The 21501-nt window shown below is 40.1% G+C and overlaps 1 protein-coding gene across 6 annotated transcripts; it reads right to left on the reverse strand.

Moving 5' to 3' along the window:
* Nucleotides 1-1484: 1484 nt before the first annotated feature.
* On the reverse strand, nt 1485-20893 carry ankrd49.S (ankyrin repeat domain 49 S homeolog). 6 transcript variants are annotated; one of them, XM_041582943.1, is made up of 4 exons: nt 20566-20892; nt 18853-18975; nt 6582-6899; nt 1485-2048 (listed from the first exon to the last, which is right to left on the reverse strand). In XM_041582943.1, exons 3-4 carry the CDS (start codon nt 6897-6899, stop codon nt 1587-1589), a joined length of 780 nt encoding a protein of 259 aa, XP_041438877.1. In that variant the 5' UTR covers nt 18853-18975; nt 20566-20892; the 3' UTR covers nt 1485-1586.
* Between the last annotated feature and the right edge of the window lie 608 nt (nt 20894-21501).

Below are 21501 nucleotides of genomic sequence, written 5' to 3' on the forward strand. Positions count from 1 at the left end.
AAAAGTTAATTTAAAGGTGAACAACCCCTTTCAGGACAACACAGGTTTTACATGGTTTCCAGCCAGCAGCGATTCAAAATAAGCCAAGCAACCCCAATATCTGATCTTTTTTGCGTTTTTCAGATAGTTTAATGCCTGAGAAAAATGTTTTAGAAGATGAAATTCCAGTTTAACAAAAACAAAAATACATTTCTAGAATAAAAATTACACAAGGCCAAAAAAAGATGAGTTTATAAGAAAAGGCATTGTAAAATGGGGCGATGAAATTCTTCTTTCTGGATGACGATTAAAATTGTAACTGCAGCTAGCAAATTTCATTGGATGGGAACACAGAGTGGAGCTGGCCAGTTAACGGGCACCTGTTGGGTAAAAATGTTATCCCCAACCAAAGGTGCAGGCTAATAGAGCCCGCATTCCGGTTCGGGATAACTGGGTTTTTTTTTAAAAAATGCCCCCGCCAGCAATACGCTACCTGCACCTGGAGAAAGCTCCACGTCTGGTGTCGTATGCGCATCATGAAAATGTGCCATGAATTGTGCGCTATGCGAATGCGAGTGAAACAACATGGCTGCTCGCACAGGGGGGCATTTCTTTAAAAAAATAACTGTTATCCCCAACCGGAATGCGGGCTCTATTAGCCTGCACCTTTGGTTGGGTATAACGTTTTTACCCAACAGGTGCCCTTTAAGTATAAATAGTAAACTGCACAGCACACAGAAACATGCCTGCCCAAATATGAAAAGGATTGCTATGCAATTTAATCAAAAATTAATCAAAAAGCAAAATATCCAAAGCAATTAATGGAGAGAAAATACTCACAGTATACTTTTGTTGTTTTGCAAAAGTCCAAAACAATAAAAGTTGTGAGTTTTCTCCGAAAAGTAAAGACCAAGATTATAATTAAGAATTCAAATAATTTATTAAGACATACAGATAACCGCCTAATGCGTTTCGTGCTGACTGGGGGCACTTATTTATAATCTTGGTCTTTACTTTTTGGAGAAAACTCACAACTTTTGTTGTTTTGGAGCAAGTAGGCACGAAACGCGTTAGGCGGTTATCTGTAAGTCCTAATAAATGATTTGGATTCTTACTTTTTGAAGAAAACTCACAACTTTTGTTGTTTAGGACCAAGTAGGCACGAAACGCGTTAGGCGGTTATCTGTAAGTCCTAATAAATGATTTGGATTCTTACTTTTTGGAGAAAACTCACAACTTTTGTTGTTTCGAACATGCCTGTCCAACTGCAGTGGGCATCATAGTTTCAACTGCAGAAGGGGCTTGGAAGAGACCATGGGGTCCGCTGCATGGTAAATGTCACAGCTATGTTCAATATATGTAAGATGTACTTTGCACTTTAGTGGAAATCCCAACAAGATGTTGCTCTGCCGAACAGGAAGTGAGGATACCAAAATTGAGTCCCCATTTGAAAGCAACTTCCAAAAGCAATGCACTGGGAAAACAAGGAGCAGGAATTCAAGCAGTTCACAAAGCACAGATGTTTAATTACACATTCAGCCACTGAGCTGTGCCCAGCAATGCTATTAAATTACAATATTTCATGTAGGACCTCCCTTTAGTTGTAGCTATACTTTATACGAGGACGTGATCCAATAATCACAGATCTCGAAGAGATAGTGGAACACGTCAGTCCGCCTCGCGATTTCGAAAGCGGATTCTCCTGCTTTATTTTTTAGATGTGGCTCAATATAGCGGTTCATGAGCAGCAGCTCTAGAATTTGCCTGCTTCCCCGATTGCCCGAAGCAAGGTGCAACGGCGTTAGCAAGCCCTTGGTCTGTGCATTGATATCTGCCCCGTGCTGAAGCAAGAAAGAAGCCACAGAAGCGTTGTTCCACTTGCAGGCACTATGCAGAGGAGTCCAGTCATCCACAGTGACGGCGTGTACATCTGCACCGTGTCCAATGAGCTCCCGTGCTATGCTCAGATGCCCATTGTAAGCTGCTCTGTGGAGTGGGGTGTAGTGGTCGTCATCCACTGTGTTAACAAGGTTTGGATGGTTGGACAAGACTGTTTGAAGAGTGCTAAGCTGTAGAAAGACAGAGGGGAAACCATAAGTTATATATAATATAGAAGAAGACACAATATCCAGTTAAAGGAGAATTCAACCCGTAACATAAAAAAATTCTACTCTACGTAGACCCCCCCTCCCTCCCAACCTACCTAGTACCCGTGGCAAATGCCCCTTTCTATTTAACAACGGTTTGCTTCCGAAATTTAACAAAGAAAAGAAGATGGTGGCCGTGAACTCCAGGGGACAGAATCTGCACGGAGGGGTAAGTAAAAGGTTAGGGGCATTTGCCTCGGGTACCAGGTAGGCTGGGGGGAGGAGAGGGGGGTCTACGTAGGGTAGGGGGGTAGGTTTTTTTTATGTTACAGGTTGAATGCTCCTTTAAATATATGCTGACCATACAGAACGATAACCTTTAAAAAAAAATGATGCTTTGTAATTTAATCAGTGCAAAGTGATCATGTGTTTTAAATGACACAGCGAAACTTGTGTGGCACAAAAAATAGAATGTACCCCCAACTTCTGTACCAGCCCAAGGCAACCACAGCCCTTTAGCAGTAAAGATCTGTGTCTCCAAAGATGCCCCAGTAGCTCCCCATCTTCTTTTCTGCTGATTCACTGCACATGCTCTGTGCTGCTGTCACTTACTGAGCTTAGGGACCCAATCAAGTTACGATAAAAGGCGAACTAGTAAATTATTCAGATTTGGGTAGAAGCAAGCCTTTAAAAGCAACATAAAATCGGGGAAAAGAACCCATAGAAATGCATTGTGGCTGGTGGGACCACAAGAAAAAAAAAGAGATGTAAATATGGGAAAATGTAAAATCCAGGGACGTAAATTCGTGGTTATACTGTATTTCAGGACGATCTATCATCATGCATGGCAGTGGCTAAGGAAGTCTGAAGTCATAATAAATTCTGTGCAAGGAGGGCAAATGCTATTGATTGAGCAAATGAGCTCGGCAATTTTCAGGATCAGCAGGACCGAGGTTTCCCCAGGCTTAGAAATAATTGGGGAACAATTCCTCCGCAGTTTGGTTTATACTGCAGAATTACACAATAGTTTTATTATCAGTTCTGGCTTGTACGGATGGAGCATCAGAAGGAGTGGGAGACACATGGATAGGCCTTCCAGGTCCCTGTGGCAGGTACTTATAAGAGCTACAGAAATGCAAGGGACGGGTTTAAAGGGATTTTAACAAAATGTATAGCAAAAAAAAACTATTTATTAGGCAGAACAGATGACATAATTGTTTTTTTTCTGCTGCCAATTAATATGTATTTGACATGGATGTATCAGCTTGTGTCAATTGAAACAGTGGTCAGCCTTGGTTGAAATCATGAAACCAAAACTTATGGAGGGCAGATCTATCAAGAGTCGAATTGCAAATTCGATTTTCGAGTCAATTTCGACTAGGGTATTGTTAAAATTTGATTCGATTTAAAAAAAAAAAAAAAAGAATTAGATTTTAATCATACACTGGCCATTTAAGAACACAAATGTTACTATTCGCCAACCTAAAATCTGCCGAATTGCTGTTTTAGTCAATGGGAGACATCCTGGGATCAATTTGGAGTTGTTTGCAGCCTTCCTGACATTTTTTTTTCCAGAGGAAAAAAAACTGAAATAGAGTTTTAAAACTCAATTTGAGTTTTTAAAACTTGAATCGAATTTGCTTCGAGTTTTTGGGATCAATCCTATTCACCTGAATAGGAAAATTCGATTTATTTAATACATTTCAATTGGTCGAACTTCGAGTTCATGGGAGTTTTTAAAAACTCACATGAATTTGAAATTGGATCTTTGATAAACGTGCCTCATAGACTCTAGATTTCGTATGTGAGTGCCGCGAAAGTCATTGAAGCACTTGTTTAGCTCATAAGACACGTTGACCATTGTGAGACTAAACTGGAAATATGCCCAATACCACTAACTAGTACTGACGGATTTTGAATAGAAAAGCAGCATGGTACAGAAATTGGCTGGGCACCAAAAGTGTGGCACTGTGATGCTGAGAGTAAAAGTGGCCTGGGATGATGAAGAATCCTGAGAGGGTGTTCGAAGTAATTAACTACAATCACGGGGGGTGGCTTAAAACATCCATCATCAACACTTTTTAGACAAACTGCCCATTTTTCACGGAGTGAAACATTTAGGGGATTATTTTTCAAAATCCGAATTTTACGGATAATTTTATTTTAAAAAAGTCCAAGCAAACTAGAATCCATGATTTGACCTTATTTACTGTATATTATTAATACAAAAAGCACGATTTAATGGGATGGGGGGAAAACTCAAAATCTAGCGAAAATCCAAATCTTACAATTTTTCTGGATTTTTTCCCCAAAATGCTTGATTTTTTTCTGTCTTTTTTGGCATGCTTATAGTGATCCATATAACTATAAGGGATTACACACTGGGACCTGCAGACCTAACTGGAGACTAACAGGTCCACGGCTTTAGCAGGTCTGAGATGCCAGATTTTAGGATTTGGACCTTTTGCAGCATTGGGCTTTAATAAATCCTAAAAAATTTAGTTTTTTTCCACTAAAAAATTGGATTTTATTATTTTGCATTAGGACTTTAATAAATAACCTTCTTAAAGGGCACCTGTCACAGCCAAAATCAAACACATAACAATCTGACCAGTACAAGCTAAACACGTTTAATCAAACTACATATTATAGTTTTTTGAAAAAACTGCAGGTTTTAAAAAAAATCCCTTACTTTGTCAAATGGGTTCTTTCACTGAGGGAGGCCATATTGAGACTCTAACAGAGACTCTAATGTGCAAATTTCAGGAGCATGCTCAGATTGTAACACTGCTTTGAGTATTCTACCCAGAATGCCTTGTTTTAGTAAACTCCTCCACTAGAAGTATCAGGAGATTTCCCTATCTTGTCCCCTGCTGGTAAAGTCATTATGCAAATGAAGGGCACACAGTAACTTCCAGCAGGTGGCAGCACTACTGAACAGCAGCTAACACACAGGTTTGGCTGATTTGAAAATAGCTTAGAAGGGTTGATAAGCAACAAGGAATTTCAACTGAGCATGTGCGAGATTTCAGAGCTACAGTTGGCTGGGAAGATATAGGTGGGAGGAGCCAGTGAAATCCAAGATGGCTGCCTCAGCTAGAACTGCAGGGGAGATAGGGGAGATCTTGCAGAAGGAATAGTGAGCTGATCATTTACATTATACAAACAATTCTAACTGTTTTAAAAATCGGATTTCTTGAACTTTCACATAGTGTATTTACTTAGGAAATGATTTTGGTCATGATTGGTGCCCTTTAATGCATGCTTATAGTGATCCATATAATGAGAATCCTGGGATTACACAGTAGGACCTGCAGACCTAACAGGAGACAAAAAGTTCCAGGGCTTTATGTGGTCATCACACAATGGAATTTCCAGCCTTTCTGATTCATATTGGGAGTTCCAATCAGATATCGTTAGGCAAGGTCATCATTTTGGAACCAAACACAATCTAGCAAGCAGTCGACTGTTGTCTGTCAGGAGTGGCCAGACCAGGAGTCAATACTGGCTCTCGTATGGCCAGCTTTAATCCTGTGTTGGCCAACCTGTAGACCTCAATAAATTGTGGAACTACAACTCTAGCACCTTATTTGTGGAATGCTAGAAGTTTATCCAAATCTTTAGTGGTGCAGTGCCCACTTAGCCACTCATGACTCAAAGGAGAATTCTGGGGGGGAAATTTAATAAAGGGCAAAGTGGCTAACGCTGGAGAAAATTTCACTGGCGCAAATTCGCCAGCATGACGTCATTTCGGCACTTTGCCGATTTACTAACGGTAGCTGGCATAACTTCGCCAAGGAGATAGACTCTGGCGCAACTTCGCACTCTGGGGCAAATTCCACTAACCGGCAAAAATTTGCAGCGCTGGCTTTGCGCAAATCGCAACACTTTGCCAGGCGCAAATTTTCCCGGACAACGTTAATTCACGAAGATCCGAAGTTGTGCACAGGGTAACTAATGCCACATTCTATTTAAAGGGTGATAGGCTGTGAATTTTTTTTGGGGGTATCCTCTTTCCCCCCTACATTTGCTAACATATGGCACCTAAACTATACTGTGGGCACATGTGTAGGGCATTATAACAACTTTATATAATTTTATAAGTTTCCCTGGACTTGTGTAGTGTAATGTATTTGCTGCAGCATATACGGCCATTGTACTTTAACTGCACGCCGTATGCTAATTAGCCAACGCTACCGTAACTTCAACTTCCAACTGCTGAGCGTAATTTTGGTTCGGTACCCTGTGCGAAACTTCGGATCTTCGTGAATTAGCGTTGTCAAGGAGAATTTACACCTGGCGAAGTGTTGCGATGTGTGCGAAGCCAGCGCTGTCGAATTTTCGCCGGTTAGTGAATTTGCCCCTATGGCTCTCGTTGAAACATAATACGATGTTGTTTTAAGACAAAAACTATTTTCTGTGCTGCCTACAGAAGACAATAACACATTGGTAAAAAAAAAAAATACATATACCATGATACACAATAACACAAAGAAACAGAACAATTAATCATACCCTGTTATTCTCTGCAGCGAACAATATGAGCTCTTTTGGATTCTGCTGTAGTTTCTTCTCCTGAGACTGGAACCACTCCTCATTCTTATCGTCATCTTCTTCATCTTCTTCCTCCGACTCTGCTGTCCACAGGCTCTGAGTGCCAGTTGGTATCAGATGCCGATGAGTCTCCAGGAGCTCGAGCTGATTAAAGTCCTCGGGAAAATCTGAGAGTTTATCGCTTCCCACCTCTGGGCTTTCTCGGCAGGCAGCATTTATTTCATCCAGTGCTGTGGTAACAACAGAAATGTCTGTGTCTTCCCGCTCACTAAGGCTCATCTGAAAAGTATAAGAACGGAACAGAATGTTGCTTGCCGTGGGTCTCAAAGACAGAAATAATCAGCTTTATGGAATGTTTAATCTAAGACGACTGCCAAGACTTGGGCTGCCGTAGGACATAATAGATGTTGGCATGCAGCTCCCTATAGTTATCCTAGGGCAAATAGGAGAACCTGTCGTTTAAAGGGATACTGTCATGGTTTTTTTCAAAATGAATCAGTTAATAGTGCTGCTCCAGCAGAATTCTGCACTGAAATCCATTTCTCAAAAGAGCAAACAGATTTTTTTATATTCAATTTTGAAATCTGACATGGGGCTAGACATTTTGTCAATTTCCCAGCTGCCCCAAGTCATGTGACTTGTGCTCTGATAAACTTCAATCACTCTTTACTGCTGTACTGCAAGTTGGAGTGATATCACCCCCTCCCTATTCCCCCCCCCAGCAGCCAAACAAAAGAACAATGGGAAGGTAACCAGATAGCAGCTCCCTAAAACAAGATAACAGCTGCCTGGTAGATCTAAGAACAACACTCAATAGTAAAAGCCCATGTCCCACTGAGACACATTCAGTTACATTGAGAAGGAAAAACAGCAGCCTGCCAGAAAGCATTTCTCTCCGAAAGTGAAGGCGCAAGTCACATGACCAGGGGCAGCTGGGAAATTGACAAAATGTCTAGCCCCATGTCAGATTTCAAATTGAATATAAAAAAATCTGTTTGCTCTTTTGAGAAATGGATTTCAGTGCAGAATTCTGTCAGAGTAGCACTATTAACTGATTCATTTTGAAAAAAAAATTTTTTCCCATGACAGTATCCCTTTAAGGTTGACAATCTTCTGCAAAATAATTAAGTAATGACATGGTAGTAAACAACAATAACATTGGATGGGCAATTAAAGAACACACAAATGCACACATAATGACGATCAACTATATTGTTATATTATTGTTATATTACCCTCTTATTTCTTGCTGGGTGTGAAAATTTCTAGCAATGGTGTGCCCAGAGTTTAATGTAAAGTTGTTTTAGGACAAAGAAGTCCCTAACAAGGACAAAAACGACTTATAATTAGCCTCCACTAGGAAGGGTAGCTATAAAAATGAAAACTAAAGAGTATTCCAAAAATGTAGATAAATAGCAGATTTATCAAGGGTCGAATAGGAAATTCAAATTTTGAATAGTTTTTATGGTCCAAATTCACAAATTTAAATTGGGAATAACCCAAACTCGATTCGAATTTTATTAAATCTTTACCCTACACCTAAGACGTGCCGAGTTCATTTATAAGTCAACGGGAGAGGTCCAATGACCCATTTGAAGATGTTGATAGCCTTCCTGACATTCGAGTTACGATTTGAGTTTAGTCGAATTGGAATCGATTCAAGTTTTTGAGTCGTTAAAAGTAGTTCAAGATTTAGACGTTCAAGTTTTTTCTTAAATAACCTCCCAATCTAAATTAGAATATATTCAAATTTATTGAGTAAAAAAAATTCATATGAATTCGAAATTCGACCTTTGATAAATGGTCCTCATAGTACAGTAATAAAAATACATAAAAGTTAGAATCAAAGTGCTTAGATGTCCCAATGGGATATGTTGGTAGTTACATCAAACCCACCCAGAGGCTGCCTAGAATATGACACCTCTCCAAACTCTTTATGCAAACCAGAAGACTTGACAGAGGCGCAAAAGAGGCTGACAATCACTTTGAAGGCAACACAAAGTTCAGTAGCTGAGATTTGTTTAAATACAAACCAGTCAACCATGTGAAGAGTTCTACATAACAATGACTGTGGCACCAAAAAAGTAACAACTTGAGTTTTATGAGAGTGACACATTTGCAGTGAGGAAAAAGATTTTGTGCTCAAGTAGGACCAATGGGTTTTGTGCTCAAGTAGGACCAATGGGTTCATGTGTTCCGACACTTCAACAGGGACGAGAGGAGGTGGAAACTTTAGTGATGAGAACACTGTTGTGCTTTCTGCACTAGAAGAATGGAATGTCTGTTTGAAGTTTGGGAAGTTACCAGGATGGTTTTTGCTGCCAATTTGCATGGTCTTTACCTTACCTCATGGCAGGAACGGTGCAACGCTTGACCAAATTTGAAAACAATCTCTATGGATGTAGAGTTCTACAATTGTCGACACCTCAAGCTATAACTTCAGTATTTGGTGGCGGAAACATTAGTGATGAGAACACTGTTGTGCTTTCTGCACTAGAAGAATGGAATGTCTGACGTTTGGGAAGTTACCAGGATGGTTTTTGCTGCCAATTTGTGGCAAACTGCCACCTAAGGCATGGTCTTTACGTTACCTAATGGCAGGAACGGTGCGACGCTAGACCAAATTTGAAACAATCTCTATGGATGTAGAGATCTACAATTGTCGACACCTCAAACTATAACCAGTATTTGGTGGCAGCATCATGCCGCAAGGCTGTTTTTCATTAGCACAGAGTGAGCATCTCAAATATATAAGGAATAGATGGTGCACAATACCTGGAAAGGGACAATACAACTCTACTACAAGGGAACCTGTTTGTTAAGAAACCTGAAGCTGGGGCAAAAGCTCATCATTTTGCAGGACCAATAATCAAAATGCAGAGCATTAGTCCCACTGATGTCAGAGTGTCACAATGACTGGACAGCCCACAACTTTCTTGCCCAATCAACTTCAAAGCAACTTTTTCCGATTGGCTAAACAGTGTGCACACAAACAAAAATCCACAATATGATGAAAAGACCTATAACGTCAACTGAAGTATTACAGTGCACAGAACTATAGAAGTGCTTGAACTGTACAAATTATGTACATCTCCCATAGGCTCCATTTTAATCAAATTATTCAGTTTTTTAAAAATCTATTTGCTTTTTCTCTGTGATATTAAAACAGTACTTTGTACTTGTTCCCAACTTAGATATAATTAATACTTATTAGAGGGAAACGGTCCTTTTGGGTTTATTTCATTTTTAAATGTTCTGGACCTGGCGTTTTCTTGTTATGGATCCTTCTATAATTTGGATCCTTATACCTAGAATATCATGTAAACATTAAATAAACCCAGTAGATTGGTTTTGATTTCAATAAGGATTAATTACAGTATATCATAGATTCGATAAACAAGGTACTCTTATTATTACAGAGAAAAGGGAAATCATTTTTAAAAATTTGGATTATTTGGAAAAATGGAACCTATGGGAGACAGCCTTTCCTTAATTCAGAGCTTTTTGGATAACGGGTTTCTGGACAAAGAATCCCATGCCTGTACAAAAACCAATTCTGCTTTAATTCACGGTTTTTATTCCCTTATACATTTATCCAGAATGCTAGGGACCTGGGGGTTTTCTGAATAATGGATCTTACTGTAATTTGGATCTTTGTACCTTAATCTACTAGAAAATCATATAAACATTAAATAAACCCAATAGGCTAGTTCTGCCTTCAATAAGGATTAATTATATCTTATTTTAGATCAAGTGCAAGCTACTGTTTTATTATTACAGAGAAAAAGGAAATCATTTTATTATTTGACTATTATAATGGAGTCTATGGGAGACGGCCTTTCTGTAATTCTGAGCTGTCTGGATAACGGGTTTACAGATAACAGATCCAATAACTGTACCGTGTGACCTAACTCCCCTTCAATCGATGTTTATGGCAAAACCATTGCACTGGGATTGCAAAATATTTAAATATGTTTTAGTAAATTTTAGACATTCTGCTCCTTATCCAAAATACCATATATGTCCAAAGCTCTCCATTCTTTATCTCCAAAGAGATACGGAAGAGCTGTAACGTTTTCGGTTTACTTTAAACCTATTCGCTCTTTCTATAGACCATAGAAATCATGTATGATATTTCAGGAAAAAACATTCCACACTGGTACATTCATTTTCTAACATTTCTGGTTCTTCATATAAACCCCTTTTCTAAGATTATCACTGGAAGAATAATCTTTGATCGACTGTGCATGGGGAACTTGAAATATTCTCTGAATCTCTGCTCGTTCTGATTCAGTTTCCAGCAAATTATGTTTTCTAACCAAATTAGACTACTGGTTTATTGTGACTTATGTATGTCTATTTTGCAGTGCTTCACACACAGGAGCTATTCCCAAGAAGTCAAACATTAGTGGGCATGAACCCAGCAGGCTACATACAGATCCATAATTAGGAGTATGCCTTTATCATTTATAATATGCTTTATGTATTGCTGAGTGCACTGATTTGCTTCAGAGCATCTGGCCCCTTTAGACAAACTATATTGTGACTGATTTACTATCCTGATAAATTATTTATCACCAGGAATATTTTGTTTTCTGAAATTTCTGCTGCTAAATATATTCAAACCTAACGCTAATTTGAGGTGTGAAATGCATAATAGCATGTGTGTACATATGTATATTGTATGACAGAATATACCAGAGTGGATCCATTATCCAGAGTTCCGTTATCCAGAAAATTCAGAATTAAGGAAGTGCCATCTCCCAGACTCCATTTTATCAGATAATCCAAGTTTATCTCTGTAATAATGAAACAGTGCCTTATACTTGATCCCAACTAGAATATAATTAATCCTTATTGGAAGCAGAACCAACCTATTGGGTTTACTTAAAAGGGAACTCCACAAAAACATAACTTAAGCTTTTTGAAAAGTAAACATAATTTCAAGCAACTTTGCAATATACATCAATTAAAAAATATGCAGACTTTTCATGGTTTTTAATGGTTTCTGACAGCTCCCTAAGCCTAGCCTCCTGCTGATCTCTCGGACTACTTTGCTGAGCTGGCTGACTACTGTTACTTTGTATCAACAGCCTGCATCCTCCAAACCCCCTGCACACGTGATTTCAATAAGGAAAGGAACATCACAGAGCAATGCATTGTGGGTTATGTAGTTCCTGCATGCTGTCTGTAAACTGTGGAGAAGTTGTTACAATTTGTAACATCGGTGTTTAGTCCCTCCTTCCATAGAAAGTTACCATGTAGTGGGCTGGTAGGGGCTGTTTGGGCCTGTGTACTTGTAATGGCAGGCCTATTTTGACTCCCAGTCCAGGCCTGACTGTGGGCCTGCTTCCTCTATAGTGAAAAAGAAAACCCCCTCATCCCTAGCCGCACTCTTACCGGCAAGTAAGGGTACGCAAGGGGGAGTTGGGGTGGGTGGAGTCAGGGCAAAGGTGGGATGTGGGCAGGGCATGAAGTGGGCGGCAGGATGGTGATCAGAGTGCGCCAGGCCCCTCTAAAGGTTTTTTTTAAAGGCGGGCCCAGCGCACTGTAGTTACACCACTGCAATAAACACTGACCGTCAGTTACATTTTTAGCTACTACCCTAACTTTTAGCAAGACCTGATGAGTGTGGTTCATTATATACACAAATAATATACTGGTGAAGACAGTATATCTGATACTTTTTGAAACCCAGTCTGAAAGTGAAACAGAGCATGATTTGAGGAAAAGCTTCTTTGCTTTTCTAGATTAGATCATCTTGGATCTATGGCTGAATGACTGATAGACCAGTTTTCATAAATTTAAACCAAGTGAGGCCTATAAACTTTTGCTGCATAAACATGGAATGTAGACACATCAGTAAGTCAAAACTAAGGGGCTATATTACTATATTAAAGGTTGATACATTTATCACTTTACAAATCACGTGGAAGACATGGCTTGGTAACTCTGGTTGGTAATGGAGGTAGAGTTATGACATGATTCAATACAATTGTGGAACAATTATTTCCTTGGTGGAACTAATATTTTGTCACCTGCAGAAGCCAATCAGCAATTCATTCTCATCAGTCTACTATGAGTTAGAACATTAAAAAATCTGATTGGTGGTCATCAGCAACTGCACTGGAGCAATTTAACACGTATGTTAGCAAAGTAGTTAAAAAAATACCAAGGAAACAAAAAAGGGCACTCCATTTTGAAGTTTACTGGTTTGTGAGTCTACATATCATAAAGATAAATTGTCAAATACTAACTGTAATATTTACAAGAATATTTATATTAACTGGAGAGGAAGTTTTTTTATGAGAAATATGCTTCCCACATTCGACATTATATACTCTACTGGTAACGAATGGCTGTAAGTTAAGTACTTATTGTGATTCTTGTGACTATTTCATGTTGAAATTTTCTCTCCAGTGCTTAAGACAGGGTGCTCAATCTTTTTTACCCGTGTGTCACATTCAAATGTAAAAACAGTTGGGGAGCAACACAAAATGTAAAACATTTCTGGGGGTGCCAAAAAAAGGATATGATTGGCTAATTGGTAGCCCTATGTGGATTGGAAGCCTACAGGAGGCTGTTTGGCAGTACACCTCATTTTTATGTAACTGAATGCAATTGAAAAATAAGCTCATGCTTTGAGGCAACTGGGACCACTGTTTTAAGCAAATGAGTTTCAGATTAACTACATTCGACAAATGATTTTCAGTCACAAAACTTCTCTCAAGTCTCTGTGTTGGCAATGTTCCTTGGCAATTTTGAGATTCATTCATGAGAGAATGTCTCCACTCATTATGCTCAAGCAGTCATTCTGTAGCTTGAATAGATGGTTCTCCACACCTTGTCTGTAAATCGGTGTTCGCCAGTTCTTTTCCTGCATGGGTAACACGGTTTGGTAGCTTTTTTCTCTGACTGGCAAGTCAGATTTCAGTGGCATTGGCCTCTCTCTACCCACACTGTGGTTGTTTGACAGAATTGCCAATATCGTTCTAGCATAAGCGGAGTCCATTTTATAGGAGTAACTCTTAGATCTATATTTCAAGGACTTGCTACGATAGACCTCGAATTGTGGGGTATGACCGATCTTGGTGATGTGTCGCAAATCTCTTAGAAGTGCTGGGTCGCTTACAATTTTCTCAAGGGCTCTGTGTGCTGGATGGTTTGGCTTTATCCACTTGACTTCCTTTCTCTTTTGTGGAGTGAAAGTTCTATGCATACACCTTTTGTAATGGTTTAACCTTGGGAAACTGTGTACATCAGCAATATGGAACAAAACGGATTGCCACTTATCAATGAGTACATCTGGATTTTGCCTACTTGTCTGCACACACCACCAAAGATGATTTTGAATAGGGGTTATCCACCAAGTAAGATCTTTGCACTTGGGATGTCTACTTGCTGCTGTGATTTTTTTGGCAACACATTTGCACAGGTGCCAGGCATCGAACTGATGCTTTATGTTTTTGTACTTTGTGGCCATCAATTGACGGATGGGAACATGTCTGTCTGTAGCCACCAGCTTCACAGTAACTTTTTTGGAAAGCAGCTCATCAAGGCAGTCCTGAAAAGCAGCTTTTTCCACTTCCACTGGTTTTTGACCAGCTTCCAACTGTAGAATTCTAAAATTTACAATCTTTTGTGTGGGGATGGTCATTAACGAATAAATGCAGTAATTTGCAGAATTCCTGGGGCTGTCAAACTGCCTGTCTCCTGCAAGGACAACTGCATCCTCTCCAATTTCCTTAAACATTTCCTGCTGCTCTTTTTTCCAGTTCCAGTCAATTGCTGGGAAAATATATTTGTTCTGGTGCTGGCAAAATGTTGTATGGGAAATTGCCTGTACACCAAAAAGGTCGTACATTTCTTTTACTTTCTGGAATGATGATCCACTTAGAATAATAGACGAAGACATTAATATATTGCCCGCTGCAATGTCTGAAGTCATTGGCTGAGAATTCCAATTAAGGGACTTGTGATTGTTATGGCACAATAGTTGTATTTTGACCATAGAACCATCTATATGTTTTTGTATTTCTGCAATTGGAGCTTCACACTTTTCGCTCTCATTGTGCTGACAAGGAATGAGCCTGAGTAATTTATCCAAACAGCTTTCGAAAATGATAAATTTTCTGTCAGCGATATAATTGGGTTTGTTGGGTTGGTTGCAGTCATTCGATTTCAGCGTGGATCCTATAGCATCCTGTGACGTGTTAGCACACATGTACTCAAGAGGGCCTAAAGTTGGGTCATTTGGATCTTCGGAAGTGGAAAATGAAGTATCTAGTGCCACTTCAGCCACCTCTTTTTCTTGAATTGAAGGTGTGTCAGGCATATGACCGCTTGTTGATTTTTGTGTTTGAATAGTTAAGATGCATGGTTTTGCAGGTTTTGACAAGCCAATAGAATATAGGTGATCCTCTTTAACTCTCCACAACTTTGCAGGCTCTGAATATTCACCGGTCTGCCATTGGATTGGTTTGGAGGTTGTAGAGAAGCTGGTAGGATACAGGTGATCCTTTTCAATTCTCCAGAACTCTGCACGATCTGACTCTTCACTGTTTTGGCATTGCATGTGCGTCACCTCAAAAGGTAGCTCACTTTGCGTATACGAGGAGCACATCAATGATAAGGGAACGGTGTTCATTTCAGAAGTTCTCTTCAAAAATCCAGGATCGGTCTGAGTGCCAATGGTTCTTGCTCGAGAGACTATACGGACTATACTGGAAGTTGATTGGACCCACTCCTTGTCATCTCCCCTCCTTCTTTTCCTTGGAGGGGGTCCTGTGATGCTGTGAAGCTGAATTAAAGGGTGAAGGTTGCTGAAAATAGTGGGAACTGCATCTTTACTAAGAAGTTTACGAGGACCTCTCTTCACATATTGATCTTCAGCAAAATGTCGTGAACATATCCGATATGCATCTGTTTTTTTAGCTTCTAGTACCTTTTCTGCAAATACTTCATAGTCACCATAGTCCTCTCCAGTTTGCAATAACCACTGTTTTATTTTTTCAATATTTCCTGGAAATGGATGAAGGATGACAGATGGATACAGTTCTTTCTGTCCAGTCTTGTGTGGACATTTGGTCACTATACATTTTGGCATTTTCCTGTGATCTGTTATATTAAAATAAAAAAATGGAAAGGGATTGTTACAGAATTGGAAAACCGTTAACAATCAAAGCTTTTTCTCAAGCTATAACTAACAGGTTTGGTAGATAAGACTGATTTTGTTCTCAGGACAGATAAGCAATCTTAGGGGATGGCCCTCAGGTGCCTATTTAGAGAAGGGCCAGCATCGTAAATCGTGTCATGCATTCCATGGGTAAGGGTTGTTGAGGTTGTTGGTAAAACTGAGCATTTGTATAACAAAAATTATAAGACTGAATTTGATTTACTAACCCAAAAGCAATAAGAAATAATAGCAACGTGAGTAAATCTAGCCGGCTCAGGATGTTTTCCATTGGTGTTGCACTTCATTCACTTTGAAAATAAGTAATGAGTGCTTTAATTGGTCTGAAATGCTTACGGTACAACTGATAATATGTGATGGAAACTTGGATGCTATACAGTGACCTATGTACTTTATCAATAAGCATCATTGCCTTTTGCTCCTCTTAAACCTTTCAGCCAACACAGACATGTTGAGAACATCTTACTCAGATTAAAATCGTCCTCAAGAATCCAGTGCATCACGAATCCAAATCATGTGTGTTCTAACTTTTAGATTCCGGTTATCCTTTTGAGGTTTTGCAGTAGTTTTGGCAACACTTAGCCCATGACAATGCTAAAGTATATGAAAACAGTGGTCTATCAATCATTTAAGAACAATTAAGCCCAAAAATTAACTAAACCTCATGCTGGACCACCCAGGCTCTGCTTTCACCGTCACCTCAAGAATTCTGGCCCCACAGTTTTGGAATCAGAAACTAAATGGGCAGTACTCCAGGATAAAATTTGCCGTGCGAGGCTCGAAACGTTGCAACGCTGCCCTGCTGTTGGTGAATAAAGGCAATTTTTAATTTTATCCTGGAGTGCTGCCAATTTCATTTCTGATTCCTGTAATCCAGTGGGGAAGGACACTGCGGGAGGTGCACCCAAACAATTGAGAAAATTGAACCAGGCGTGTGCCCTTCAAATCCTCTTTTTTCCCACAGTTTTGGAACCACTACTATAAAAATAAATAATATCTAATCGCATTTGGAGACAAAGATTGACACACCGATTGCAGCAATGTACTCTTCATTCTAACTAATAAAGCATTGCATATATAAACAAATGTACAAATAAAATAGTAAAAAAACGATTTATAAAATAAGTGAAATGTTATTAAACCTCCACTAAAGCTTAGAGACATTTCCCAACCAGGGACACAACATATGGGGCAAAGTCCTATCCCATTGGATGGGCAACAAAACATTGGCAACTGCCCCTATATTGACTTAATGGTAATTGCCTGGACCCTGGCAGTGTCCTTGCGGGTCAGTCCTTTATCACGTGGAAATGATGATTACCAGAAACTGTGTGGGGTGCCAGAATTTGCCCCTAAAGAAAACAATGCTTCCTTTCCAAAAATCTAACAATTATTTACATAGCCCAAAATTAATAGTTGCACTGCAGCAGGAGAGCATTAAAAACACATAGCACAAAAGCAACTTTATCATTACCGAATCAGCTCTCGGTAAGATCAAGGGCACATAGAGCTCCACTGCTCTCAGCCTGCGTATTTATCGCCTCCATATCCCAGTCCCATTCATCCAAATTGCTTCCACTTGCATGCAGTCACACGCAGTGGATATGTGTTAAGTAAAAATCTGCGCTACTGATTTAAATCTTTGCTACTGAAAGCAGAATCTCTCTTCTACTTCTTGCTTACTAATCATCCTATTGGCGCACTATATTGGTACTCAGTTCTTCTCCAGTCAGTACTCAGACTCCCACAAAACCTTACATATTCTGTGATTAAAATACTTGAAAAAGGAGAATAAAAGAAGGGGACAGGGTATTGTGGAAATTGGAGTCTTGGCTGGGGGAGCCGATTTATTTTACTTAGACAGTAAAGCAGTGGAGGGAATAGGGAAGTACAGAGAGATACAACTTTATATGGCAAACAACCAATTTTAAAATCATTAAAAATTTACCTAAACTGACACTGACCTCTACCCCACCCTGCACATTACCTATACGACAATCAGAGACTGAAGGGATCATTTACAAAACACTTAAAGGCATGAACAATCACTATACAATATTCTCTTTCAAAATGCCACACTACTACATCTTCACATTGGACTTCACAAAACACCCTTCAGGTGCAGGAGACGTAACTCAAACAGAGAGCAATGAATGCAAGCCGGCACAGGTGCTTTGACTGTAAGCTCAATGGGGCAGGGACTTCCTTCCTACTGTCTTTCTTACCACATGAAACTTAAGCTCTGCGTATTTATATATATTTATTGTATTTGTTACTTGTCCACCCTATGTATACTTTTATAAACTGTAAAGTGCTATGTCTCCTTAGAGCGATTTATAAATAAAGTTATACATATGGCATTTTAAATGACAAGGAATGCCAAATTCACTTGGGAGGTGCTTATATGGTAGAAACCCCCTAGAGAATTCTATTGCCAAGTTTTTCCCTGGGTCAGTGCTCCTTTAAGGAAAAGGTCCTGGCCCATGCGATAACATAGCGCTGTGCCACAATCTTACTTACCTTTCCCTGGAATCACTCAGCAGACTTACACTCATGCATTACAGTAAAATACTCAGATCTTACATTAATGCGCATAAGCAAGTCTAAAGGTGGCCACAGACGTAGAGATCCGCTCGTTCGGCATTCGCCAAATGAGTGGATATCTCCCAGATATGATCACATTGAAGTGGGCGATATAGGGCTGATCTGATCATGGGCCCTATGGCCCAATGAACGGATCATAATGGATCCAATACAGGCGGGTGGATCGCGGGACCGCATTCATGCATAGATGCGGCCACAATCAGACGGGATTTTTTAACCTGCCCAATCGAGATCTCCCCGACTTTCGGGAAAGCCTATCGGATGGCCCCACACAGGGGCAAATAAGCTGCTGACTATGTCTGTGGGCAGCTTTTATCGGCCCGTGTATGGGGGTCTTAAGTCTGTGCTAGTGATAACTGGGAAAGTAAAGTAAGATGGTGAAGAACTGTAAAGTTTTTCCCAAAACAAGAAACTGACTGGAAAAAAATGTAGCACCTGAATTCACTCTGGACTTTCTAACAACAGCTCCTCAGCGAATCTGGCTTTCCTTGTCCTCAATTGGGCGCCTTGCAGAAGATGATGTCTCGCGGTACGGTCGACGGTTCAACATCTACAGATCTTGACGGAAGTACAAACACACCTGGATCAGGTGGATCTACCCAAAGAGTATATAAATGAATAAAATACATGCAAAAGTATGCATCTGTGACTAAAGACAACTACCACATAAAAGGACACAAACTGCTCCAGTTGCGCTTGTCGTAGGTTAACCATATATAACCAGAAGCACATCAACATTACGCGGTTAAAATGATCCCAGCATAGGCTGGAGTTGAAGCGAGGGGGGACCCTGGCAACACAAATTAATCCAGAGGCAAAATTACATAAATCAGGAAAGTCCAACACAGAGGAGCGGCGGGGCCGTCGGGAGTTGTAGTTAGACAGTAAGAATACACACGTCGTAGGAGCCCGGAGAAGGAAAGGTTAAAACTAAGTAAGCCTTATCAGAAAGGTTCACCTAAATATACCCGTAAACCCTCAAAGTAATGCTGTTGAGTCCTCTGTCAAAAGAAACACAGCATTTCTTTACTTCTATTGTGTACTCATGGGCTTCTGTATCAGACTTCCTGTTTTCAGCTTAAAGGGATCCTGTCATCGGAAAACATGAAATCTGACATGGGGCTAGACATTTTGTCAATTTCCCAGCTGCCCCTGGTCATGTGACTTGTGCCTGCACTTTAGTAGAGAAATGCTTTCTGGCAGGCTGCTGTTTTTCCTTCTCATTGTAACTGAACGTGTCTTAGTGAGACATGGGTTTTTACTATTGAGTGTTGTTCTTAGATCTACCAGGCAGCTGTTATCTTGTGTTAGGGAGCTGTTTTCTGGTTACCTTCCCATTGTTCTTTTGTTTGGCTGCTGGGGGGGGGGGGGAGGGGGTGATATCACCCCAACTTGCAGTACAGCAGTAAAGAGTGATTGAAGTTTATCAGAGCACAAGTCACATGACTTGGAGCAGCAGGGAAATTGACAATATGTCTGGCCCCATGTCAGATTTCAAAATTGAATATAAAAAAAAAAATCTGTTTTCTCTTTTGAGAAATGGATTTCAGTGCAGAATTCTGCTGGAGCAGCCCTATTAACTGATTCATTTTGAAATTTTTGTTTTTCCCCATGACAGTATCCCTTTAAACCTCCTTGCCCCAGGCGTGAGCATGCTCAGTTTACTCCTCTCCCCCCCCCCCTCTCACTTATCTGCTGTAATCTTAGCCCAACGCTATCAGTGAGCAGGGAGAGACTCAGGCAGGAAGTGATGTCACACCAAGCTAATACGGCAGCTGTTATCCTAAACAAACAGAGCTTCTACGGCTTTTTACTCAGGTATGGTAAAGCATTCTACAGAATAAATACAGCATTGTAGCTTGCGCTATTGTGGCTAATCTATTGGCAATAAAATGCCTCCTTCTCCTTTAAGGGAAGAGTTTACAATCTATAATATGTTCCCTGTAAGGCTTCAATCCCCAAAGCAGCATCTGATATAATTAGCAGCAGATTATATGATGGCAGCCAATTGCCAAATGATGACCATGGGCATATCCCTTCCAACCCCAGTAACTAGTTTCCTGGCCCATATATATATATCAAAATGCTTTCTTCCCGCCCTGACACAGAGTTAGCCCCCCAAACCTCCACACACAGAGACCTCCTCACCTTTAACACGGCAGCCTATGCCAAAGCGCCTGCTAAAAGCCTCACAACTAGCCGACTACCCATCCCACAATGCTTTGCTCTGCTACAACGCTTCCTGCTTCCGCTATATAAAGAGGCTTCGCCAGAGGGCGGGTTATACAATGCCGTGTTTGACTTTATCGAATCTCAATTCTTGAAATCGCTTATGACATGGAAAGACATAACAGCACCGTTCTGATACAAAAAAAAAAAATATTTGTACGAATTGAGACTATAGAGCGTATGCTTGCAGCGCAATGCATTAATGTCCCGCGTCCCTGTGGCTCTCTTTCGCTCTTCCTGGATGAAGTCTCGCGAGAAGAGACTTCGGTGACGTAATATAAAGGCATCTAATGGCATGGATGCTTTTTGTGGAAGCTGAATTGCCAGTCAAAAAAATCCATGTGCACTACTGTCATGTTAGGGTCCCCACAGGCCAAATACTTTAGTATTCATATTTTTTTTTGTCTTTGCAAGGTAAATGCAGTAGATTCCAATATTTTAGGAAGATATTTAGAAACGTTATAAAAGCTAAGTCATACCTCCCAACTGTCCCTTTTTTGGAGGGACAGTCCCTCTTTTGACAGCTCAACCCGCCGCAGTCCCTCATTTGTACTGGAAAGTCCCTCTTTTCTTTGCACTGAACAGCCAGAAAAAGAAACAAAGTTTCTCAATTAATTGGCTTTTAGCCCAGAGAGCCCAGAACAGCTAACAGGTGCCAATAAGATACTTTGAAACAATTTTGAGACGCAAAAACACAGTTTAGATAAGGAAAAATATTTTCAAACTTTCATAACCTGCCAAATTTTGTAAAACGAACATGGTAATTAGGGGGTGTGGCCACAGAAAAGGGTGTGATCAAAAAATTTGCTGCGCTACGTGCGGAAAAAAAAATTTGTCCCTCTTTTTACTTCCAAA

Source organism: Xenopus laevis, chromosome 2S (assembly GCF_017654675.1).
Source record: "Xenopus laevis strain J_2021 chromosome 2S, Xenopus_laevis_v10.1, whole genome shotgun sequence".
Lineage (NCBI taxonomy): Eukaryota > Metazoa > Chordata > Amphibia > Anura > Pipidae > Xenopus > Xenopus laevis.